Genomic DNA, 26,573 nt, shown 5'->3' on the forward strand with positions numbered 1-26,573 from the left:
GTTTTTAAACGACATTATCATTTCCGCTAAATAAACTTCCTGCTCATTTTATTCTAGTTCGAGGGTTCAATCGCCCCTTGGCACAGCCTGTACGTACTCACAAGGTGAGGGGCCTCAGGGGTCCCATGAAGGCCACCGCCAGATCCTCTACCCCAGTCTGCTGGCGGAACCCTTAACTTCCACTCCCAGAAATTCGTTATTTCGGTCCGAGTCTGTGACCTCCCTAAAATGCAAGTGCCTTTTGGAAATGAGACCGCGCACGTGTCCTCAGACACTCACACCGCACTGCGTGCGGACCGATGGGCTTGCGCGGCAGGTCTGGGAGGGGAGACCGCAGTCTCCAGCGCCTGGGGGGTCCGGGCGGCTGTGGGGGGCTGGGCGACCCAACCACGGGCTCCGACCACTGGGGGGGCCATGGGGGGCCCAGGAGCACGGCACTGGTCGCAGTTACTGCAGATCGCCGGTGGGAGAGCGGCTGCCCAGGCGGGACGCTAACGTGGAAGCCACGCACACGTCCCCCGAAGCACACAGGCCCCTGTGGCTACCCGTGGTGAAGATTGCGGAAGAGACAGGCCTTACTTCTCCCACCGCAAAGCAGACGGCCTGAAAGTTTCGGAGTGCGTCGAACATGCTGGGTGACAGTGACACTCACCACCTGGACAATCCAGAGAGTTTGTCCCAGCCGAGCAGGCGCCCCTGAAAGGCGCAGTTACACAGCCGCACGGAAGTTCCGCTCAGATGCCTAACCTCGGTCCAATAGGAAACGAAAAGAATTACATAGGAGAGCACAGCGAGCTGTACTGGTAATCCTCAACTGTTACGTCCGCCCGTGAGCTTCCGTTACCTTTCCTCAAGTCTTCGATAAAACTGAACTTGTGAAGGGGCGTCATCTGGAGAGGGCTCGTATTGTTACAGCAGATTGGAGGAACGATTTCTTAGGCAGAATGGGAACAGAAGGCAGATGTAACACAACTTTAGACAAAAGCACATAACACCAAATTATTTCTTTTTAAAAAGAAAACTAAACAACACTAAATATTAAGAAAAGCCAGTGAAGACTTAAAAGAAATAAAAGTTACTGGCAACAATTTAAGGAAGTGGCACACCAGCCTTTATTTTCAGGGACACAGCCCCCTGCTGAGCAGCGACCCCAGGGGCAGGCGGGAGCGGCCGGCCCAGCTGACACACCATTGGGGACAGGCCCTGGGGGGCCGCTAAGGGCCCGGTCCTCTTTATTTAACATCTAGTTCAACTCCTAAGTTTAGTCAGCACCATGACAGGTGTGCTTTTTATAACAGCTCTGGTCCCCGGAAATAGCCTCCTCCAGCCCTGCTGGTTCTAAGACACCCTTTACCTTTACCAGTGCCCCGTCCGCGCTGTCGGCTTTGCAGACCCTGACGCGTGCAGTCTGCCTTTCCCTTCGCTCCACTGCACGCTGCACTTGAAGATCGGGCTTCCCTCCGCAGGGCTCCTAACGTCTTAAAGACCCATTTTTGAGAAAACTGAATAGTAGGAATGAATTAAAGTCCTCTTTCATAAGCTTAAGATGTGGTTTAAGAAACGTTAAATGAAAATAAACCAGGTAAGAAGGGTGAAGACAGAAAATGGGAGCAGATTGAGTAGCATCAAAACTTTGCGTAGCTTTAACTGCTCTTTTTGTTAGAAAGTAGCGGCTGAAAAAGACAAATGCAAATCATAATTAGGCGAGATGCACAGGTAACTACTCACATTAACGTGACCATTTTTGCAACATGGAAACAAGGTTTGACGAAGAGTTTATACTTCCACTTTGTAACTCCAGCCTACAGAATTTTAGTCATAAAGATGAACTAATCTTAAGGATACGGAATATATTTTTAATTATGTATATCCCAACTCCTTGCTCTGCACCAAGTTTATTTTGCCTGGAAAGGCACAGGCCTCTGCCTAGGTCACTAACTGAAGCAAAGCTCTCTTGCCCCAAAATACCTCCCAAGTAGCTTCTCGTAGCTACTAATAGGTTTAATCTGCTTATAACAAATCACTTCGAAATTTATTACTGGCGAACGTGTCTAGAGTGGCAAAGCAGCACTAGAAGCAGTTTCAGCTCTTGCATCGCCGACACTGGTTTTCAGTGCTGGACCTGAACGCTCTGAAATGACTGAAGGGCGACCTCCGTACGCCCTGCCTCCTTCCTCCTCTCAGAAGGCAATTTAAACGATGACATAATCAGAACAGCACAGAGGTGCCCCCACCCATGGTTTTGCTTTTTGTGGTTTCGGTTAATCGTGGTCAACTGTGGCCGGAAAATATTAAATGGAAAATCCCAGAAATGAAGAACTCCTAAGTTTGAAGCGGCACCCTGTCCCAAGCAGCACACGGAGACCTCAGGCTGTCCCGCTCCGTCCCGCCGGGGCAGAGCGGGCACCCGCGCGGGGCACACTGCCCTCCCTACCACTCGCCACTTCAGTGCCCACCTCACTGTCACAACATCACGGGACCTGTGCCCGGGGACCCCCATCTCACTTAGCCAGGCCCCCAAACCCATTCACGTAACTCCACACAGGACTGTAAATCGTCCTTTTCCACGGCTTGCTGTTGCTGCTGTGCCTTGGTTTATACACTAAACTTCGTCCCAGGCCCGTATGGACAAGAAAACAGCCGTGCGTGCGCTGGTCCTACCCATGGTTTCAGGCACCGTGGGGGGTCTGGGAACATATCACCGGCGGGCAGAGGACCCGCTGCAGAGTTAAAAATTCAACTGGCTGGACAAGTATGAACTCCTCTATTTCCCTAAAGATTCCCATGGCTTCTGGCTTCAGAATACATCAAAACCCACCTATTTCTCTCTGCGGAATGACCACCCTACACAAATCCATTATTTCCTGTGTGGATGATTTTCATATGTTTCTTGGTTATGTCCTCGCCTGGCAGGATAGCCAGACGGATCTTAGAAAGGCATGTCAATCACAGAAAGCCCCACAATCAGTACAGCAAAATAAATCATATTTCCATGTGTCAGCAATGAAGACGTGGACACAGAATCTAAAACACAACACCATGTACATCCGCTAAAAAACGGGTCACCTGGTACAAATATAATAAAACATGCACAGGGCCTGTGCCAAGATTACCAGGCACCAATGGAATAAATCACAAATTCAAATAAAGGGGAAACTCAATGCAGATGTCAGCTCTCCCCAAACCGATCTACAAGTGCGATACAGTTTCCATCAAAACTCCGGTACGCTGCTTGTAGACACAGACATGATTATCCCAAAACTTACGTGGAAATGCAGAGGAGCTAGGAGAGCTAAGAGGGTTTTGAGAGATGATGGGGAAGACCCCCTGCACGTCACGTGGCCTGGAGAGGAGGGGACGCTCCATCAGGGCGGACAGAGAGCCCAGGGCCAGGGGCCCCCCAGGTGCTCTCAGAGGGGGTCGGCGGCCTCGCCTCCAGACCGGACACCCAAGGTGTGACCCATAGAGGAGAAACCGGTCACCCGAACCGCGACAGTCAGAAGCCTCTGCTCTGCGGAGCCCTCGGGAGGAACGGCAGCCTGCAGAGGTGGGAGGCGGCGTCTGCAGGTACCCGCGGGCCACCAATACCTGTGTCCCCACAGAACGGTTGGGTGCCTTTGCCAAGTCAATCGACCTGTGTGGGTCAGTTTCTGGACTGTTCTACTGTTTGCTCTTGACACGCAGGAATTCTTTATATATTCTGGATACAAGTTCTTTATCAGATAAATGAATTGTGAATATTTCCTCCTAGTCTGTGCATCACTTGTTCATTTTTCTAACTGTTTTGATGAGCAGAAGGGTCATATTTGGTAAAACCGAACTCTGCAAGCTTTCTCTTGTTGTATTTTCTGTGTCCTGGGAAATCTTGGTTCACTTGAAGTGCACAAGGATTTTCTCCTGGTTTTCTCCAGGAGGGGACAGATTTAACTTTTGTGTTTAGGTCTGTCATTGATTCCTGAGGTAATGTTTATGGAGTAAAGTCAAGTTCAAGGTCCATTACACACCACGAGCATCTTCAGTTACTCTGTCGCTGGTTTTGAAAACACGTTTTCTTCAGTGAATTATTCTGTCACCTCTGGTGGCAATCGACCCCCATGTGGTACGGCAGCTGGACTCCAACACGTACCCTGTTCCTCTGTCTGTCTTACGCGGATTCCGCACCGCCGTAACTGTAGCTACGCATAAGTCCCGGAGTCACGCAGCCTTCCGGGTTTGTTCTTCCTTTTCAAGACGGCCAGACACAGAAGGACACCTGGTGTCCGTTCCCATTCACATGAAGCCGAGGGGCAGCGGCAGACGTCCCGTGCTTTGTCTGGGGAGGTGGCTACAGCTGCCAAGGTCATCTGCCCCCTTCAGATCTGCGCATCGCACGACACGTAAGTTGCCTCCACAAGAGACATGCTCTTCTCTTCAGTGTTTCCGCTGTGGGGTCAGACAGAGCCAGGTCGCCTCCTGCCGCAGCGTTTCGGCTCTGTGCACGCAACCTCGGGAAAGTCCCTTCACTTATCAGCCCCCGGTGCCCTTATTTCCTAAGGGAGACACTGGAGACCCACCCGCAGGATACTGTGGGGGTGACGTGACAGACGGACTGGCACTGCACGCACGAGGTAAGAGCCAGCCCAGACGGCCCCGCCGTGGTCCCTCCGCTCCAACCCAGCCTCGCAGAGAGCTCGCCCCGCCCATCACGGGCAAGCGCAGGTGCAGTTCTCCACCGAAAACTGACTTCTCGCCACAGGAGGTTACAGCAAAGAGGCTCTCATGGTATTGCAGTTTTGATCAAAGACATGATTATTGTAAAATTGCTTTTCAATGGACAACGGAAGAGCACAGGATTAAGTCTGCAGCCATAAAAACTGCAGATTGTGGGAAAACAATAAAACAAAGCCCTCCAAGCTGCACGGAGCCCACTACCCACTCCTCCCCTGCACTAGGCTCAGGGGTCTCCTGATGCGACCCCCGCCTCCCTCCATCTGGACGCCAGACTGACTGTTTATACAGACAACTCAGCAGGTCAGGCCCCCGCCTAAGTCAGCTCACTGGCTCCACACCATCTGAAATGAAACCCCCACTTCTTGCCAGGGCGCGAGGCCCCCCAGGGCAGCTATGCCTCACCCGTGCCCAGGGCCCTGCCCCCAGGAACTGTGACGTCTCCTGGCTTCTGCGGGCGACTCCTGTGCCCTGGGTCTGTCCCCAGGGAAACCTCTCCTGGCCGCCCTGGGCACTTGTTACCCCCGCACCCACCAGTCTGTCTCCAGCCACGAGACCCAGCCTCACAAGGACAGAAGGGGTACCTCCAACTCTGTTCACGCAGCATCCTTGGTCCAAGACGGCCCGTGCTCAGTGCAGAGGTGTGTCAATGACCGAGCCCACAGGGTGAGTAAGTTTCTAACTTCTGAGCTGGTGTCGACAGCAAAGGCACTGCAGCCACGCACACACTCGTCGTCAGCCTTGCCCCTCAGCGCGCCCCCCGTCTTCCCTGTGCCTTCTAAGCGACCGGGCGAGTTCCAGCCACGAGGGCGGCCATGACGCAGGCTGGGACGAGGAAGCATTTCGTGCCAACGGCAGGAAGTTCTTCCAGCTCCGCAGAGGCACCTCCCGAAGGCACTTGTGAATGACAGCAGCCACAGGTGCTGTGACCCCACCGGCTGCAGAGACCTCCTCCGCTCAACAGTGCGCGCGGCGCGGCCCTGGGGCCAGGGGAGACGGCGGGCAGGGGCCGGCGGCCCAGGGGCTGGGGGTCCCTGCCGCAGAGGGCACTGGCTTGACCAGCTCCCCCAAGGCCCGGCTGCAGAGGGCCTGAAGCACTGGCCTTGCTGACGGCCAGGACGACGGTCGGGCCCCGTCCAGCACACACGTCCTCGCTCCCAACCATGGAGCTCGGGACTTCCTGTCGTTCGGTTCCCAATGGCATGTTACATGGCTGTCCACACGTCCCCGTGCTCACCCATGTGCATGAACAAAGGTCTCAAGTCGTGCAGGGACAGGGCCCGGGGCCTGCCGTCCGGGAACTTCTGCACTAGAGGAGTTGTCAGAACGCCCCCCTTGCCCTGTCCGCCTGACCAGTGTGGCTCAGTGGTGTGGTGTCGCCCTGCAAACCGAGAGGCCGTTGGTCTGGTTCCCAGTCAGGGCGCCTGCCGGGTTGGCGGCCTGCGCAGGAGGCGAGCAGCTGATGTTCTGCTCGCACATCGATGTTTCTCTCCCTGCCTGCCCCCCTTGCCCTCTCTAAAAGGAAATAAATAAAACCTTAAAAAAAAAAAAGACAGACCCGAAGTGCCTCCGTCACGATCTACACGGAGGTGTATGTGAGGTCACTGCGCTGTCTCCGAGGAACTCGTGTGCACACGTGTGAGGCTAACATGAAGACGCAGTGAGCAGAAGGAGAGGGCTGCCCAGGGGACACGGGTCGCGGTCTGCGGGGGGCCAGGCGGGACAGGGCAGGGAGGCAGTGGCAGCGGCGCGGGCAGAGGGACGGCGGTGGCGGGCGACGCGCCTTCAGCACCCAGCACCCGGGGGGCCACTTCGCGAGGCCTCACAGCCAGTTCAGGTGACACCCTTCCACAGACGCCTGCACCTGGACCGGCAGCTGCGTGTGTTCATGGAGGAGTCTGCACCCCGTACGCCTCCGCTGTGGCACCGGCACGTTCCTCCGGTTCTCTTAAGCTGACGCCTGCGCACGAGCGCCGCGAGGGGACGGCCAGAGCCGCCACGCATTGGCCGGACGCACTGCTGGGTCCGCACACGCTGACCCCTCTTTGACGGCTAAACCGAACATCTGTTTTACTCCCAGTTTTTCTCAGCCGCTTTTGTTTTCAGTGAGTTAAAAATCCCCAAATAAAGAGGAGAAAATACAAGCGATCAGGCCCGGGCATGAATTCAATGAAATGCCAATAATGTTGGAATTCTCAAAGACGAATGGCCACTCTACTGAAAGCTTGGCTTTCGCTCTAAAAGCAGAGCTGTGTAAAAATGTTGCTACATGTGTTTTCACAGAGAGGAAAAGGTCATTTCGCTTTTAAATGCAGCAACACAGGCTCTGCTCAGGCACGCAGCTCCGAGGTAGGAAGTCCCACACACAGGCGTCCTCATGCGTGAGCTGCGGCGTGCACGCCTGGCTATAATGGGCCTCTGGTAAGGGGCTGCCTGCCATCTGCCTTTCCATCGACACACACAGGGGCTCCGCCCTGAGTCACCAGGGCGGGCCAAAGGCAGGCCGTCGTGTGCCAGTGAGAACAAGCTGCCATTCCGCCTTTCAACAGAACCCACGGGAAAACCGGGGCTTGAGGCAAAAAGAGCTTCGTTTTTCAATACTGGAAAGCCTCTCACCTGACTTCCCAACTGAATGGAAGGACAGGAATGTTGTTGGCCAAGATCACATTACAACCTCCTTTGTAATAAGGACACTTGTGTTTTCAGTTTCGACCGTGGGTATAAAATAAAACCTTGCACAGAAAACCTCTAAGGAGCACATGAGGTCCAGGCTGGTGCCAACCCACATCCAGGCGCGGGTCACACAAGGCCAGCCGGCGGGCTGCGCTTCCCTGTCGCCCCCACGGCTCCTGCTGAGACGCACCGTGGCGTGGGCGTGGGGACGCACTTCCCACTGGATGTGGCTCAGGGCTGGAGGCTGGGGACAGAGGTCACAGCCACGCCCTGAGCCATGACTCACAAATGTCCAGAACGGCATTCGGCTCTGTCCTAACACAGGCCATTCCTGCTCTCCTTTCGCACGGCCCCAGTCATCTCTTGGATTTTCCAATTCAGGATAATTTTCCACACAGGTGGCATCTATCCAAACCACTGAACGGGCACTCAGGCCACACCGTTCCCGTCGCCAACAGCGGGGGCAGGAGGTCCGGCGCAAAGGCCACCGCAGGCCCACGCCAGCGGGAGCCGGCCGGCTGCCCGAGAGGCGGGCGGGGAACACGGCGGAGCTTCTGGACAAGACACAGCGCCTGTGAAGAGCTGACGGGAAGCTCCGTTTTGCTGTGAACTCGTCTACGTCTCTCTAAGCTCGTGTGTTTTAGTACAGAGGGCACGCGGGAGGAAAATGTGCACACGCCAATCAACCTTCAAAAAGCCTCGGAAATTTAACCAGTTTTACTCCTAACAGCTTCAGAAAAATAAATAAAAAGAGAAAAATCAACTTAAATGAGCCGGGATTTTAAAAATTACTTTACATGACAAACTTCTTAGTCTTCAATGTAGAGTCACCAAATTAACGATGCGGAGTCCAAAAAACGGTCCCTGACCCAGGAAGTAAAACACGACAAAACACGAAGACTCGCCGTCGGAGCGGCTGCAGCCCCGGCCGCACCGGGAGGCGGGAGAGCGGCGCGGGGGCCCGTGTGGGACTCTCTGCCTGGGCTGCTGCGCGGGACCCGGACTGCCTTCCCGTCTAAGGACGCAGAGCGAAGCTCGGACACATGAAGACAGACCGGCACTGACTTCGCAGACAGCAGTTTCCTAAGAAGCACCAGGGCAGCTGAGGCAGGTTTCGATTTCACGTAAAACACTCAGAAGGGAAAGGCAAAAAGGCAAGTCAGGTGAGACTGAAGCGAAATGACGTTAGAGGAAGTCCACACACACTCGTATCCTGGCACCTTCCTGCGAACGGCAGAGATAACGGTTCCCGGAACTTTCCAAGGAAGAAAGTAGCTAGTACTTTGAACATCAGTAAAAATGAAAATGAAAAATGTCCTTTCATCTTATTGGTTAGAGCATCAGAAAGACTTAAAAAGATTCCACCAGCTTCATGTGGCTCCTCAGCGCGGACCCGGGAGCGGGCGCTTGAGGAAGAAGGGTCCCCTCATCCACAGCCCCCGAGGCAGGAGCCTGCCTGACTCGTCCTGAGAAGAGCAAGAACCCCACCCACGAATGCCCCCCCGCGTCCTTGTATAAGAGTGGATTTGAGGTTCTGCCATCTTTGCATAAGAGCCGATGAAGTAGAGGCAGTAGGAGCTACAATCTGATTCGCTGATCAAATAAATCCTTGAAAAAGAACAAAGTTACCGTACCAAACAAAACAGACCTCAAGGAGATGGCTTTTCAAACAGGCCTTCTCTCCCACGCATGACTGTAATTTTACTTGGACGCAGTCACATACAATCAGGTCTTCCAAGTCATCCAACTTACTCCAAAGGCCTCTTGGATGCCACGCTCCAGTGCCCACGGCGCCTAGTGTAGCCGCTACGTGGACGTACCCCGCACGTTCACCCTAGTGAAACACGGCAAACCGTGACCTCTCCGCCTGGATTACCCGGAAGCCGGAGGTGCAAACCGCCCTGCCAGGTGCTCTAGCATTTAAAAGAAACGGATTTCTAATGGCAACTCAGTGCCAATGTTGATCCATTGAATTGAATCAAAGTTTACTTCAGTTTCACGTTTTGGCTTTAAAACGAATGAAGCGGGAAGAAGCAGGCGCGTTCCCCCAGCCCGGGCCTCTCTGAGTCACGGGAGGCTGCGGGGTCTGCAGACACGGGCAAGGCGAGGGGGCCGCGCTCGCCCAGCACTGAGGTCCTCAACGGGCCGGCGCTCCTCCCGCACAGTGCGGGGCGTTCTAGATGGCAGAGTCCGTCACTCACGTGAAAATTAAAATGGCCCTGGCCAGGTGCCTCTGTTGGTTGGAGTGTCGTCCCATAACGAAAAGGCTGAGGGTTCAGTCCCCGGTCAGGGCCCGTGCCTAGGCTGCAGGTTCAAGTCCCCGTTGAGGTGCGTATGGAGACAAGCAATTCATGTCTGCCTGCCTGTCTGTCTCTCTCTCCTTCCCCCTTCCTCTCTCTAAAATCAATAAGCATAACCTCTGATGAGGATTTAAAAAAATAATTAATGTGATCAAACTAGTCAAGTGAAAAGTAACTGAGAGCCAGACCAAGAGCAAAAGACCAAACACCCACTGCTAAGCTAAGGACTGAAAGGGCCCGACTACCCGACTCACACAGCACACACTAAACACGCCAGGGCGCCAATGAGCGTTCAGGGCGGCCCACCCCATGAGAACGGCCAACCGCGTGTAAAGAAGCGTCCACTTCCCTCCAGGAAGGGAAGACGTGCAGACACACGCAGCCCTCGGCGCACAGAGCAGAGCGGTTTACAAGTAAGAAAAGTGTCTCTGGGCAAAGGCCTCCGACCCCCCTAAGTACAGCGAAGAAGCCCACGCTACAAACTCGATCACTTCTGTTTTCCTCCCTCCCTCCCCCCTTTACTTCCACCCACTGGAGTGCCCGAGGGAACAGCCCCATCTAGCTTTGAGGTAAAACCCTTAAACCCCTACCTTTCATAGCAGCCAGAAGGAGAAAGCGACCAAGTGCACATCATGAGACGAAGGGAAGATCAACACCACGTGGTGCCCAGACAAGGAAGCATGCCCGGCCTCAGAGGAAGGGCCATGCGCATCATACAGACGAGGTCCACGGAACTGCACCCTTGACACATACGTAATCTTATTGACCGACGTCATCCCAATTAGCTTAACTTAGAAAAAGAGGGGAACTCGGACCCACACTACAAGATGCTGAACTTCGAGGTCAGTGAGACGAGCCGGCCTCCGAGGACAAACACTGTGGTGCCACACACGGGAGCCACCAAGGGATCAAACCGACAGACAGAACATGGAATGGGTGCGCCAGGGGCCGGGCGGCGGGGGGATGAGGAGTTTCAGTTTGGGAAGATGAGCGAATTCTAGCGACGGACGGTGGGGACGGCCACACAGCAGTGTGGATGCACTTCATGCCGACCCTGTGCCCTTGAAGATGGTGGCAATGGCAGGTTTTAGGACCGTGCGCCCTGCGGGTTCTCTCATTATTGGTCACAACTCTAAATTCAGCTTTCAAAGAACTAAATGTTCACCAAATTGCCTATGGCCAGCTTCCCGATGTGAGAGATCAAAGTTTCTAACTCTGTATTAAAAGAATTGATTTTAAAAAAAAAACCCTGATAAATCACAGCTTTTACTTATTGCAGACCAACCAGAATGACTGAAGAATTAAAATGTCGCTTTCAAAAGTGACTTTGTGAGGGGGATGGTTAAGTTACACAGAACAAGCGACGGAATTCCCATTCGTGAAATCGTTCCCCTTTGCTTCCTGAACATTCTGCCCGGCGGCGTGGGCCGGCCCCCTGCACAGCGCTGTGGCAGGGCCACGAGGGGACCCGTGTCGAACCACAGGGGACGCGTGTGCGGGGGCCAGCCAGTCCATTCTCCCAGCTTCCCCACCTGATTTCCTGCCGGGAAAGGCCACCGCGCGACCGGTGACACAGAAACAGGCCTCCCGAGTGCTGTCACCCTGCTTGGACCTCGGCAAGGCCTAAGCGGCACTTCCCGTAACCCTCCCTCTCCTTCGCAGGGGTCCTGTCTGCGTGGGTGGGTGTTCATCACTTTCATTTGCATGTCACGATATCTGAATGGAGATATAATACTGAAAACACAATGAACGAGCAAGGCGAGCGCTCCTGACACGGGTTTCTCCATGGCACCCGAAGTCGGTAAAGTCTGAGAGGCAGGCTGTCCACCCAGCCGAGCCCTTCTGTAAGGGCAGTTAGGGCGGCTGATGAAAATGTGGGGACGCTTGACTCCCTGGGAAACATACGTGAAACTGTAAGCAGACCCGACAGTAGAGAACCCACCCAGGAACGCCCCGCCCTTCGTGCAACGCGGGGGTTTTGAGGTTGTAAACAAACATTAACCTCGGGAAGAGCCGCTTTCTCCATTCTCCTCCGCTGCTCACGTGGCCGCAGCCCGCAGCGCGGGCAGGTCAAGAAAGTGCCAGGCGGCGGAGGGGAACCAAGGCTGCCGCTGGGCTTCCTGGGAGGAAGGCGGGGCGTGGCACCCGGAGGCTGCGGTGAACCTAAGTCCGCTCTTCTCTTTACAAGAGAGAAGCCTCTCGCTGATTACCCAGCTCACCCAGGGTTTCGATGGAAGGCTGCCACCTGCCTCCTCTCCTCGGCTCCCACCTCCAGTCACTGCCCAGAACAGCTCCTCGTCCGAGAGCAAGCAGCCCCACAGACCTTCCACCGGGGTCCACAGCCCGCGTGTCTCTGCCGCAGCCCAGCACCGGGCACACACCAGGCCCGCCTCTGACCAGGGGGACCGAAGGGGCAGGTCTCCCCCGAGAATATTTCCATACTTGCTATTCAATCAACAGAAAAGTACCCATATGCACCGATATTCTACAAATGCCGTGATGCAAACAGACCCCCCACACCAAATTCTTTCTCGAACAACTGACCCGAGTGAGGGGGTCACAGAGGAACAGACAGGTTGGACTGACGGTCCTTTGAAATGGAACAGATGTTCAACTCAGGGTACGGCTAATGTAAAACGATTAAATGAAGACTTTCCTGCTTGGTGCAAAGGCTCAATTCCTTACACACAAAGGGAAAACGGCCATGATCCATTTTCTTGTGCCGAAACCCCACTTCCATTTCTTTTACGCACAGCAAAGCCTCTCCACCACGACACGCGCTTGCCTGTCTGTTCTGTGCACACGAGTGACAACGCACTTCAGCCGCTGCGCTCTGCGGGACAGCGCCCTCCGTCCCCACTCTTCCCTGTGTCCTCAGTGCGCCCAGGGCTCCCTCCCCGATGCTCACGGGCCGGAGAAGTGAGAACAGAGACCCCCGCCTCCGCAAGGCACCTGCACACTCACCTTCCCGGCAGCCCGGTTTGTAAGACCCAAGGGTGGGAACTGCCCGAACGCCGTCCGCCGGCCCGCGGGTGAACAGAGTGCGGCCTCTGCACACGAGGGGACGTGGCGGGTCTGGGGAACTCGCAGGAGAGCAGCCCGTCAGGGGAGCGCGGCCCACGGAGAAGGAACGCAGATCCGGGCTTCCCGCCTGGGGAGAGGGGATGGGGAGCAGCAGCCAACACGCCAACGGGGGAGATGCCCTCACAGCGAACAGGCCGCCCGTCTGCACCCCTGATCCGCCCCCACCCCAGGCTGGGTGAGGGTGCCAGCCAGGGGGAGGCCCAGGCGTCAGCTGGCGGCTCTCCTCCCACGCGCCCCCTCCACGCGCCCCCTCCCCATTGGCGGGTCCTGTGCTTCCTCCTTCCAAAGTGGACCCTCCCCTCTCCCCCGGCCACCCTGCCCACTCCACAGAGGGCCGCCCAGGGTCCTCACGCAGGACAGGCTCCCCTCGCGTCCAGCCCTGCTCCACACCCGCCACGTGGCCCAGGCTGCTCTGAAAATCAGGCCGAGCCCCGACTCGGGCTACAGCCTCGCCCCCCGCCCCCCACCCCCACGCACAGCCCACGCCCCAGCGGCCCGACTCGCTTCCCACCCTGTGCAGACCCCTGTGTGCACGCCCCCCGCCTGCAGGGTCCTTCCCTCCTGTCTTCCCGTGGCTGCCTCGTCCCATCACCCTCGGAGGCCGACCGAAGGGACCCCGCAGCCCCCGGCGGCCAGAGCACCCCCGGCCCCCCCACGCCAGCCCCACCCCGCTGCCCCTGCAGAGCCTCGCACGGGGCCCGCACTGGCAGGCGCTCAAGAAGTACCTGCCAAACGAAGGGTGACGGATGATGAAACACGTGGAGAGAAGCCACGAGGCCACGTGGCACCTGGAGGGACCACGTCCAGGGCTAGAAAACGCCAGCACAGAGGACGCCAAGTCTGAACTTGCTGAAGACAGATGCTCACGCCGGCAAAGGTGCAGAGAAGACGTTTTCCTTCCTGGACCGTGCAGTCTGACCCGAGACCGAGCCTGCTTTGTGGGGACCCGGCGAGGAGTCGGGCGAACAGCAAGAGGGGCCCACAGCAGGGGGTGAGGTGGGGCTGAACAGGAGCAGGAAGCGCGCGCAGTGAGACGCCAGGCGCCCTGCCCACACCGGCGGGGGGTGCGGCCAGCCTTCGGGCCCCTCCCTGCTTCCCTCGGGGAGCAGAGCAGCCCTGTGTGGGGAACTACGACAAACACCACCGAGGCTCAGGAAGACTGCGGACACCGACGAGCTCGTGGGGAAATCCCTCATCGTCACAGCCAGCTGAGCGCAAGTGCGGGGACGGGAAAGCAGGTGATGACACGAGCCCTCGTGACGAGGGACCTACACACCCACCTGCAGTCACGCACCCGGACGGCCCGGCCTGCGACGGTGCCCCCAAATCGGCGCCCGCACGCGGCCCGCAGTCTTCTCCTTACGCGGAAACGGAACCAGCCTCCCAGGAGGGAGGGGGACTAATCTGGGCTGTGAACTGGAGACCCCCACGACCAGGCTCCAGGACGACACCACGCGGGCTGCCGGCCTGCACAGGGCGGTTTTCTTCCCGGCTCTCTGCTCTGTAACTGCCCTGCCCCCCCACGCACACGCATCCCACCGCCCGGACCCTCAGCGCTGCGGGCAAGGTCCTGGGTGCCCTCCCCAGCCACGTGTCCGCCACGCGGGGGCCACGGGTCCTGACCTGGAAGTCAGAACCTTTAGTGGTTTGAGCTCTTCCCTGATTCCCTCAGCTTCTCCATCTTTTGCCCAAAGAGGGATCCTGGCCCTTCCCGACGCCCACACCCTGTCCTTCCTTCCGTCCGCGCGAACCTCAGCCTCCGCATCATCTGCCTCGCTCCCGCAGCCCCGGGTCAGCACAGGGTACACTGGCCCACCACGCCGCGCCCCTCTGCTGCCCCCCTTCCCCCCGCTGCCGTTCTGCTGGCCTCCTGCCCCCCCGCCCCCCCAGCAGGCGCTGAGGCTTCTGTGGGAAGGAACGACCCTGCCCTCTCAGCCTGAGGCCCCCCAGCCTGCTCTGGAAGGGGCGATGCACACAGCTCAGTTCTAATCTCTTCAGGGACCACGCTGGCCTGCATCCTCCATCGCCCAGACCTGGCGCAGGCAGCCACGCTCCTCGAGGCTCCATGTGAGCTCCCAAAGGCACGTCTTCCCAGGGTTCACGTTCTTCCGGACAAAGCAGGTGACAAAATGGAAGAAAGATAAGCCCCTTAGGAACAGGGGCACTGACCCAGCCCAGGTACTTTACTCTGTGCTCCTAAAGCCCCTGCGATTTCGGCTGGGGACACTGCCTCGCCCCTTCCCTGGCCACGCAGGAAGGTGATGGGCTCCGTGAAGCAGCTGAAGCACGCCACTCGGGGGTGACAGGCCTCACGGCACCCACACAAACACACTAAACGCGCTGCAGGCCTCCCTTAGGTGCTGTGGACTCCCTTAGACAACGTCTCGGATCCGCGTGGTGGGCTAAGGGAGCGCCAGTGCGGGCTGCACGCGGCTCCCCGGGCTCACGCGGCCCCGCCGAGAGGGCGCTGCGGGCTGGGCGGGCCCCGTGGCTCCTGGAGCCCGGCGCCGCTGCTAGGGCTGACCCGCGGGTGTGCACTGTCTGCTTCCAACACCGGCGTCTCTGGATCTGGATTTTCTGTTTAGTTCAGATCATTCCCAAACATAGTAATACCGTGAGGTCTCCCACCTACAGTCATTTCTCCAAGTGCACAAACGATCAACAGCTGTTCACGGAAATAAAGTTATTCAAGTGGAGTCATCGCAGCCGCCCTCGACCACCCCGTTCGCCTCTCGGCGTCTCGCGGCGTCACGGACGGGTGCCACGGGCTGGAGGGAGGGCAGGGCTACAGGCACGCACCGGCTGGTTCTCATCGCAAACGTGCTACGTATATATTTCCCTTCCAAAGAGACCGAAGGTTAACAATTTTGTGTTCCCTTTTCCTGATCAAAGAGATCCATGGGGAAACCATCAACCCAAAGAATGGCTTTTCTTTTTTCCAAAAATAATTTCCAAGGCATGTAAATATTAGTAGGAAGGAAGCCTCAGTCCCATGCACGAGAGACAATTAGTTCTCTTTGATGGTGTTTTCCCGTCCCCAGTCCCACCGGAGCGAAAACTGGCCTGAAGTCAGGAGCCCTACTGAGAGAACGGGGGCTTGGGGGCTGAAGTTCTGCCTGATGCCTGAAATTAGGGTTCTTCCCAGCCTGCCCCCTACGGGCTGCAAGGCTCTGCTCTGCTCGCAATGCAGCGCCCCTGAGGCCACATGCACACCCCGAGCCAAAGCACTCTTCCCTTCAGACTACAGGTTTCTCAGCCCTCAGCACCAATAAAACGGGGAGCACCTCACACATTAATTTTTAGAGCCTCTAAGATCTCTTTAAACACGGGGCAATATTGCACGACAGAGCTTCCTAGCGAGGTTAAATACTGTTTAATTGAAGTGTCTTCAAGTGAATTAAGTAAAGAGAATAAAGGACTATTTTCCAACCACCAGCTTGTGCTAACTATACCACAACAGTCATCTATTACATTTTGAGCATTTCTTAAAAGAAAATTTTTCCAAAGCAACAGCTGGGAACCAAGTGTACAAGCCTTACTGCTAAAGGGTCCAGGTCCTGCCAGTGCTCATTTATCCAAAAAACATCGTCTGGGAGTCATTCTTCCACTCGTTCAATGAAAGCCTGGGGAAAGTGCCGGGCAGGACTCCAGACACTGGGGACCCGAGGACTCGGCGAGGGTCACCAAACCGCTCTCAGGCTCCTTCCTTTCGGTTCGGATGGGAACCCTACTGATGTTTTCTGCAGAAGTCACCGATCCAGTATGGCAGCCGAGGGACGTCGGGCTCCTCTCCCATAAACACAAGCCCATCCCTTGGTGCCTTGGGGCACTTCAGTGCTGGCGCATTTTCTAAAATCTCTCATTACCCGGTGCTTTATCTCCCTCTTAGTCACTCAGTTTGGTTTTTGGGTTGCCCCGAAGCCAAACACAGCAGAGCGTGAGGCTGATAAGAACCTGCCATTCCCCTCTTATCAGCTGTTTGCCCTAATGACTCAGGACCACAAAGCCGGGCAGCCACTTCCTGCCTCCCAACAGGTCTGGCTGCATCAGCAGGAGACACTGGGGGGCAGCCGGTGCTTTCAGGGGACTCATCTGGGGCGAGCGGATCCTCTGGGGTTTCAAGAGTATTTGTCTACTTTCGAGTTCTCTCTGGAACAAGATGAGCACATGGGATTTTTTTTGTTCTTCAACTGAAATCGAAAGTGAGAATCACTCCCCTTAAGTTCAGTTTCAATAGGTTACTTAAATGTCACTGGTGAAAATGTACAAAACCTGCCGGATGAAACCTGGCAACGTTTATCAAGAATTCTGAAACTTCAATCCTCTAACCTATGAACTCTCCTTTATGAATATTTCCTAAGAATCAGAAATCTGAGAACAGACTTTACTACTGTCATTTATCACAACTAAGAACAATTGAAAAACAAATCAGCAATACTAAACTGAGGTTTTACTCACTGAAGTATAATTCATAAAGAATGTTTAGTAACACAGGAAATTTTACAATATTAAGCAGTATACAAAACTACATTTTAGTCCAGTATTCTGACAAATTTAAAAAGAAAGAAGACAAAATGTTAACAGTGGTTGGGGACGCTCAGCTATGAATAATGTCGTCTTCTTTCCAATTCTCTGTTTTCCCCAGACTCTATATTTTTATGATGTAATTTTTAAATGTACTTATAAAAAGTAGTAACAAATAATCAAAAATATATTTCAGAGGTATGTCCAAACTGTAAAAGTTTCTCTGTACCTAACCAATATTTATGTAAAATCATTAATATAAAAGCATATGCAATTTGCTTAATTAAAATAATAAAACATTTATCATGGCTAAAGTTTCTACAAAATGGCCAAAATGCTCAGCTGAACTAATTTTCACAAATCACTTTTGCCACCATGATTACAGCCTTTAAATTGCCATTTAAAAATATAAATGGCGCCCTGGCTGGTGTGGCTCAGTGGATTGAGTGCCAGCCTGTGAACTGAAAGGTCGCCAGTTTGATTCCTAGTCAGGAGTCATGTCTGGGTTGAGTGTTTAGTCCCCAGTTGGGAGCGCGCGAGAGGCAACCAATCGATGTTTTTCTCCTCTTTCTCCTTCCATTCCCCTCTCTAAAAAAAAAAAAAAAAAAAAAAAAATACACACACATATATATATAAATGTATATATGTATATATGGCATATTTGGAATATGAAAAGAATAACATATTTTCTAAAATTCTGTGTGTGTGCAATGAAAGTCACAGATTTGAAAACCCCCTGTTTCCTGCAACATGTCACACAAGGAGGGGTCCCTTCAGGAGGGAACACAAATAAGTGTTTTCAAACGTGCACCTGCGCCAAGAGCCTTCCGTAGTAAAACCAGCCGCTTGCAGTCCCCTTACTAAGTTTCTGAACTGACAGGCACAGCAGCGGTAACAGCTGCCCCCTAACTGTCTTCACTGAAAAATCAGATAATCTCTGTAAGCAAATAACAGCCGTCACTTTTGCATCCAAAACTCTATAATAAAGTGTCACCAAAATGCTCATAAAAATGAATTTTACAATATAAGTGTAAAAGCAGAACGGCTCCACACGTGAGTGACAGTGAGTGGAGGCTTCGCGTCAAATGGGCGCACTAAGTCCCTCGATGAAGTGCTGATCCCCAGCTGTTTCACCCTTCCCTGCTGAGCACCGATTCTGTGCTGTGGCGCAGAGCCTCAGTTTCCCCTATTTAAAAACAGAGAGAACACTGTCTACCTGGAGGCGGATTCAATTAGACCGAGTGTCTTTAAGTATAACCTGTCACTTAGAAGGTTCTCTTTAAATAACGACTAGTCACATTTCTATTTTTTTCATTGTTGTTATTGATCTTGGCAGTAATCAAGTCCCAAGAAGAGGAAACTAGGGTTCCAGAAAAGGGCTCATCAAACTAAAAGAATCAGTGATGACATTGCTCTGTGTGTAACTATAACAATACTTAGGATATTTAGAGTCAAAACCAAACAACAAACCTACCAGTGTCCCCATCCCGGAGTGAGAGATGAAAGGTCTATGAATTTACCTCGAGAAGTACTGTTGTATCTGCCTTAAATGGAATCATAGGAATTTTGCCACTGAAAACATTGTCCTACTTCATTTAAAATTATTTTATTCTAAAAATAACTTCATACTGATAGTTGCAATAAATTTACCATATGAATAAAACAGTACTTTCATTATAATCAGCTATTTCAACTATTTTAAAGAATCTTTCCAAATCGCTTATTTACACTGGGTACTTGAACACCATCTGCATTATGGTTTTAAATTCTTGTTTAAATCCACATTATACAAAAGTCTTCCTTCGCCTCACCAGGCAGAAACAACCGTTCCCTCCTTTGAAAACCCACAGCACTTTGTTCACACCGGGCTGCAGCACCATCTGCCTTCCACAATGTCTGTTTCGTGGGCAAGCCTATTTCTCCTAAATCTTTATTTAATGCTTCCTAAATTTTTATTAAATAAAAATATTTCCTAAATATTTATGAAATAAAAAAACAAAAATAAGGTCACATATGCGAATGTGCTTAATAATCTATAAACTAGTATGAAATATAAGTGACTGTTATAAAGGTATTGTTTTAGGCTAAAATTATTGCTAGACTCTATTTAACGTATCACAGTAAAGTGATACTAAATGATACTATTATAACTTAAAAGATTAACACACCTCTTATGTACATAATCCTTAGTAAATAGCTGGTTTATAATTTACACACCTACACCCCAATAAATGGAGAGGGACAGACGTTAAAAATACCACGGGCCCGTGGACACGGTCAACAGTGTGGTGACCGGCGGTGGCAGGAGGGGGATGAGTGGTGATGGAAAGAATACAATAAAAAGAAGGACAAAAAAAGACTCTAAAAACATTTGAGAAGAAGTGTGGGCCAGGAGTTCTTAGTCATCTCTACCATGAACTGCAGTCTAAGTAGTTACATAAACTCTGTATGGATATATTGTCCAAAAACCCACCAACCCAGCCCTAGACACTAGCAGTCAGCCTGCCTCCCTATCAGCCCAAGGGAAAGACTTACAAAAGTTAATTCAAGTTCTAGTTAACAAAAGATGTTAAATGCCCAAGAAAATCGTAGTACATGCTTCATAGTAATCTACAATTAACATTAAAGGAACCCATAAAAAGTGATTAACTACTGAATTTTAACTTTTACACGGAGTTGATTCAGCACGTCACCAGAAAAGACAAGTACTGACCTACGTGCATAAACAATCACGGTTCTCAGGGTGTTTCACTGCTGTCACGGGCCCGGGCAGGTAGAAGCTGACCCAGTGCCCAATGTCACAACCAGGTGCCTGCTGCCCACGACCGTCGCTTTGTGTACTGATGCTGGGAGACAGGAAGGGCTTTTATTACGTCCTGGAAGTGTGGATATACTCTTTCATTTCTTTCTCCTAACTAGGTTTGAGTATCACTAACATTCTCTCTCACCCAGAGAAGAAAATAAATGTCGATTATCAAGAGCTGTGTAAGAATGTAAGTACAATTCAGCGTAACTGAAGAGCACAGAACGAGGAGGGTGATACAGGCCGCTCCGGGGCCCAATAACTGACAGTTGCAGAGATTCTATGTACAAAAATAAAAATGACTTACTAATTTTTCTTAAAACATTACTGGAGCCAATAAACTCCTAAAAATTAACATTAATTTGTCCAGTGAGTTCCAGCTTGTCAAACCAATAATGTACATTCAGAACAAGCTGCCTCTTCTGCACTGTCTCAGACCTATTTCTCCTGCAAGACAAGCAACCCAGAGGCGGAGAAGCGGCAGTGATCCCTGGACTGTCTAAACGCCAAAAAAGAGGAAGAGAAAAGCGGTAAAGATATTTATCTTAGCATATATTATTTCAAGCTTCTATTGTAATTCATTGTAGTTCACAAAAACAGTGACTTTTGACATGTCAGACTGCATGTAATTAGAAGTGGTTTCTAATGATCAAAAAATACACTGGGAGATAAACATCAAGTCACTGCGCCCATGAAAATTCTGTTACCACAGTGGGGTTTCACAGTGAAACCCCTCCCACATGCTGTCTCTAAAGGCGTCTGCCCTCAGAGCCGTTGGTCATGAGTTCTGAACCCCACCACAGCCTGCAGGGAGGGACCCTCCAGAGCCGGACGATACCTCAAGTACAACCATGCCAAAACGGACCAAGCAGCGAGGCAGCAGGCCAAGCGAGCACTAACTCCGCCCTAACCCGAATGCTGGGGATCAAAATGACATGACTTCTAATTCTCGTGGCGAAAGCATGAGATACACCCCAGTATCACGACCCAACCTTACCGAGCATGCCTTTCATTCCTGTCTAACCCAAAACTCCTTGCAAGACAAGTTTCATACAAAATACCTGAGACGTTTCTACAGCATCTATTTTTAAAACAAGCCACGTCAGATATGAGTGGCCTTCTCTAGCTGACCAGGCTTACGTAAGGAACGCGCCGGGCACACATGCGTTAACGCAAAAGGAAATAAATTCCTGCAGCCTCCGCGTCTCCCAAATATGGGACGTGGGACCAACAGCTGAGGGGAAGCGCCCGGGCAGCTGGAGGCCGAGGGGCGGGCACAGGAGTGTGCAGGGCAGTGTGACTGGGCCGGCCGATGCCCGCAGGAATGCAGCCGTATTTTTGGCAATTCCCTTCTGGTCTTGGATGACGATTACTGACAATGGCCTTTCTTTTCACTTGTAATCTTCCATTTAAAGAATATTATCTGAGTTGAAGGATGTGCCTGGTCTTTAAAACAAATAGACTTAAAGCTTGTATTCAAAAAGGCATGTGGCATTTCAAATAAAACCAAAATCTGCACAAAAAAATTGTACACTCCACAAAAACTGCTATATGCAGCAGTAAACAAACAAACAAAAAAGAACAAAAACCAGTACCTTAGGAAAAAACAAGCATGCTACTTTGCATTTCATTGTACATTTCCCTTTAAATACATTAATTAAAAATTTTTGCAAAACTAGGGTTTTAGGATCATTATATTTTGAATGGAGTGTTTTTAAAGGAGAAGTCACCCTTTACAGCACATGCTCTGAACACACTATTGCCAGAGAACTCCAGGCCCCGCATGTGCTTGCTCTTAAGAAGACACCAGGTCCCCAGCTCCTTCCCCAGCCACCTGGGGTCACACGTGATCCCGGTCACGGTACCCAGCCAGCCTGTGTCCCCTGCTGTGGAAGGTGAACTGCAGAATGGAGGTAATAACTTAATTTGGGTAAAGGCTAAACAAATGCATGCATTCCAAGGGGCACATAGTCCATAACCAGCTCTCATTGCATTGATGATATTGAATAAAGGGGACACTTGGGAGGAAAGGACTGTCCTGTCTTACAGGTGAGCAGTGATGACAGGTAAAGCGACACAGCACTTTGCTACGTAAGAAGCGATCCTCGTAAAATTCAATGAATCGTCACAACCACCAGGGCAGCTTCTGGGCACCGCCCGCCCTTTTCTCGATGAAGAACCCAAGGCCAAAACGGGGAGCCACGGGCGGTTTCACACGCTCGGCAGCAGCCAGGGCTCGGCCGCGCCACAGCCCCGAGGCCGCCCCTGCTCCACAGTCACCCCCGGTCCATAGGAGCCCCCGCACCAGCTGCGCCCCGGCCCCCGGAGGAGGTGGCGGCCACGAGCGCCCTTGGACGGGGTGGACTCCGTCTCTGCCGCTGCCCCCCAGGAGGAAGCGTTGTTCTACGCACCCCCACTCGCAAGGTGAGCAAACGGAGGGGGGCCTGCGGGGTTCCCGGGAAGCCGATGGGGGCCCGCACAGCCCAGGCCGCCGGAGGCCGGTCCCTGCGTCCCGCAGCCCGACCGCCTGTCCTGCACTCGGTGGGAAGAGCAGGAGCCTGCGCGCAGAAGGCCAGGGGCCGGGAGGGGCCCACAAGCTGCAGACGACCCTCCCGCAGAAACAGGGAGCCGTCGGGGCGGCCTGGCATGTGCGGTCCCAGCGCCGTAAACCCCGGGGAACCAGAGCAGGCAGCGCAGACCCGGGCGCGGGCCCACTCCAGCCCAAGTGTCCAGCGCAGGGCAGGGGCAGAGATGGCGGAAGGAGGTGGCCCGCTGACACTCTTCACCTGAAACGCCAGGCGCAGGTCGGCAGCCCCTCCTCCCCGCGGAAAGCCTTCCTTTGGGGGGAAGCCGCGGGCCTGGACCTGCCTGGACGGCGCTGCCCCTGGTCCTCTCCGGGCTCGGCCCTGCGCCTGCGTGAGCACGAGGCTCCCAGAATCACAACGTGCCCCCCCCCCCCCGCCAGTGGGAGCGCTGACGTGCCCATCGGAACCTCAGTCCACGTTCAAGTGGAAACTGCGAGGAGAGACAAACAGCCGGCCGCGACCCGACGCGGTGGTCCCGGGGCAGCTGCCTGTGCACAGGACGAACGCGGGCCTCCCCGGCTTCTGGCTTCCCCGGCCCTGCCGCGACACCTGGGGCCTCTTCACCTCGCTCCTCCTTCGCGTGACCGGACATTCCCGTGGACACACCTCAGACCCGTCCCGCAGGAACTGGGACGCCTGGCATTTGAGCAGAAGCGCTTTCACACGAGTTCAAAGCAGCCGGGAGGGTGCCCGGAGGCCTGCGGGCATCGGCTCTTGTCAACAGCTATTCCCCCAGCGTGAATTATCTGAGGCCCCGAGCCTGTGCGGGTCACAGGCCGGGCTGGGAGCCCCGGTGGCGCAGGCAGTCAGCTGACCTTCCTAGAATACAGCTGTCCAAGTTTGCCTCCCGAAGCCACGCGCTAAGGACACCTCCATGAATTAAGTCCAAGTGTAACTACAGCTGGAATACGTGGTTCACCCGAGCTCCGACCTATTTTCCTCTCGAAAGCAAAGGGAATGACAGTTCTGAGACTTACATTTTCCATTCCAGCGTTTTTCTGAGTTATTTCAGAGTAGAGCTAAAGGCAAAATGCACTTGGTGACATTTATTTGCCTTATAATTAGTTATTTATGTAACGGTAATTTCTGCTCATACGACAGAATTCTTACAACAATGTGTTAAACTGCATTTGCTCGTTTACTTTGAAACCGTACAGACCAGGAGGCACCCAGAAGGCGGGCATCCCCGTGGGTAACGCACTGCCCACGTCTGTCACGCGCTCACAGCCACCTCGCGTGCCCGCTCACAGGAGAACCCGGGGGGCAGGGGCAACCCAAGCTGACACACACGGCGCTGCAGGCACCTACCCCTGGCCGACAGCTTCTTGGTGTTGATGATTTTGGCAGCATATTCTTGACCGGTAGGGATTTTCATACATCTCCTCACCACTGAAAAAGCCCCCCTGAAAATAAAAGTTACCAGGTCATCAGTACAACCAGCTCTGATAGTCTATAAAAAATTACAACAATTTGAGCATTTTTATTGAATTTAGTATATTTCCAAGTAGTATCAGTGCCCTACAGTAAGATCCAGAAAATGACCAGCTCTTCCTGGAAACCCAGACCTTCCTTACTGCTGAGAAATAAATTTTATTTAACTGGGAGCACACATTATTAATCCACGAGATGAAAGGCACTGCCAATTACCAGGCTCTTGGTTGCCCATGAAATTTGAGAACCTTTTACAATTCACTCATAACAGCACCAAACGCTCGGAGAAAACCCCTGCGAAGAGCAGAGCTGAGGGAGAGCAGCGAAAGCCTGCTGCCGATTTATTTTGGTAGGAAAGAAAGAATGTGGCTCCCAGGCAGTAAACATGGCGATTGTTTCCATGAAAGTGTAAATACTGGGAACATTTGTGTGTTCAACAAACCCTGGAATGGTGGCTCCGCTGCGCCCCGTTTCGGGCTGGGGGAGGGACGTGAATGAAGCTGCTCTGCCGACAGTCTCCATGTTTTAACGGCAAATAATGCACAAACATGTAAGGATAGAAAGTTCCTGCCATTCGAGAGCTGTTTCCATTTCCTTTCATTCCGCTGCGCAAACCGCCACCCACCGCGCCCTTTCGGCGGCGACAGCGCGACCCGGCAGCGGAGGGTCCCGGTCCGACGCTGCGTAAGTCGTCCCCCGGCATCCCCGCCGCCCCGGGGTCCGCGCGCACCGCCCGACCCCCCGCCCCCCGCGCAGGGCCCCGGCAGGTCCCGGTCCCCCCCCGCACCCCGCCAGCGCTCCCGCCCGTCCGCGCGCCGCTAGGCCCCCCAGGGGGCTCCCCGGCGTCCTCAGGGCTCCCCCGCCGCGTGTCAGCTCTCCGGGGAAGAAGGGGACGCGCGCGAGCCCCGGGAGGGGATGGCGAGCGAGTCGCTCGGGCGCCGGGCGCCAGGGGCTCGGGGCAGGGTCGGGCTGGTCGGAGCGGCCGCGCTCTGGGCGTGGAACTCGGGGCGTCACTGGCACGGCAGCGCGGGGACAGCGCGGCCCGTCCGCGAGTGGTCGTTGCGCGGCTCCGGAGGCGTCTCCGCTTACACCGAAGGGACTGAGCTGCTCCGCACCGGCTCCCCGGGGGACGGATCGGGCGCGGGCGCGAGCAGGGCCCCTGGCCGCCCCCCCGCCCCCCACGGACGGCCCCCGCCTCTCCGGCGCCGCGCTTACTTTCCGAGCTCCTCGAAGAGCTGGTACTCGTCGGTGAACCGGGTGCAGGTGGTGGTGGAAGCCATCCTGGGGCCGGGCCGTCCCCGGGACAGCTCGCCGTCCGCGTCCGAGAGGGGCCGGCCGCGGGGATCGCGCGGGGCGGGGGTGGCCGCAGAGGGCGCGTGCTCCTGCGCTCGGCCGGGCTGCCCCTCCGGACGCCGCGCCGCTTCCTTCCCGCCCCGCGCGCGGACGTCGGGGCTGAACGCTCAGGGACAGGGCCGGGAAATGGCAAACAGCCGCGGGGCGAGCAGCGAGCAGCCGGCAGCTGCGAACGCTCCGCGGGCGGGCGGGCGGGGCGGAGGAGGCAGAGCCGGGCGGAGGCTTGGGGCCGAGGCGGGGCCGGGCAGGGGCGGGGCTCCGGCCCCGGGGGCGGGCCGAGGGGCGTGGCATGCCGCGGGGGCGGGGCCCGCGAGGCCGGCGGCGCTGGGCCGACCGCTCCGCGCCTCGCGGCCGCCCCCTCGGTCCCCAGCGACGTCGGCCCGTCCCTTCGCGGGTCTCAGGCGCACCCGCGCGGGGAGAGGCCGGAACGGGCCGACTGGGCAGAGGACTGAGCGGCACGGGACGGCCAGGGCTGCGGCCTCTCCGCGAGGGCGACCCCGCTGGGCCGCGCCTCCCTTCCGCAGGGCTGGCCCCGGTCTCCACCTGCCCGCCTCCTCCAGGGCGAGGTGCTCGCACTCGGGCAGCCCCCAAAGGCGTCGGCTGTGGCCGTCACGTTAAAAGTACGGAAACAAGAACGCCGCCCCTCGACCACACCTCCGCTCCTGAGGGACTCCCTGTCAGCTCGCGAGTTCCGAGAGGAAGGCGGTTCTCGCGAGATTTCCGCTGCCGGGGGCGGGGCCTCCGGGGAGGGGCGTGGTCTCGCGACCCGTGGGCTGACGTCAGTCGCACCCGTGCGCTCGCTCTGCCCCAAGGCCCTGGGGACCGGGGAGAAGCTCTGGGGCCCGGGCGGCCGGGCGGCGCGGTGCGTGCCCAGCGCGCCTCTGCTCACAGTGAAAACCAGAAAGAGAATCGCGCTACAAACACCCGGCACCGCACCCCCCGCCGTGCCCCTGTCCTGGGCGCGGGCCTTGCGCACTCGAGACCGAGCCCGAGAGCAGCCGCACAGGAGGGTCCGACCTCGAACGTGCTCAGCTCAAGGCCGTTCTCGGCGGGTAGCCGCGCCCTGGACGCTCTCTTATCTGGGCGGAGGCCGGTCTTGACCTTCACTGAGCC

General features: G+C 54.9%; 1 protein-coding gene across 1 annotated transcript in view; it reads right to left on the minus strand.

The window, feature by feature from the left end:
- Positions 1-25,649, minus strand: part of CAMK2D (calcium/calmodulin dependent protein kinase II delta) — a 93,706-nt gene extending 68,057 nt beyond the window's left edge. The window contains exons 1-2 of the mRNA XM_090290343.1: positions 25,323-25,649; positions 23,985-24,079 (exon numbers count right to left, since the gene is read on the minus strand). Coding sequence (XP_090146469.1) covers positions 23,985-24,079; positions 25,323-25,387 — 160 coding nt within the window. The 5' untranslated portion in view covers positions 25,388-25,649. The remainder of the gene's footprint in view (positions 1-23,984; positions 24,080-25,322) is intronic.
- Positions 25,650-26,573: the final 924 nt, after the last annotated feature.

The sequence above is a fragment of the Furipterus horrens genome, unplaced genomic scaffold (assembly GCF_987537825.1).
Source record: "Furipterus horrens unplaced genomic scaffold, mFurHor1.1.pri manual_scaffold_10, whole genome shotgun sequence".
Taxonomy (NCBI): domain Eukaryota; kingdom Metazoa; phylum Chordata; class Mammalia; order Chiroptera; family Furipteridae; genus Furipterus; species Furipterus horrens.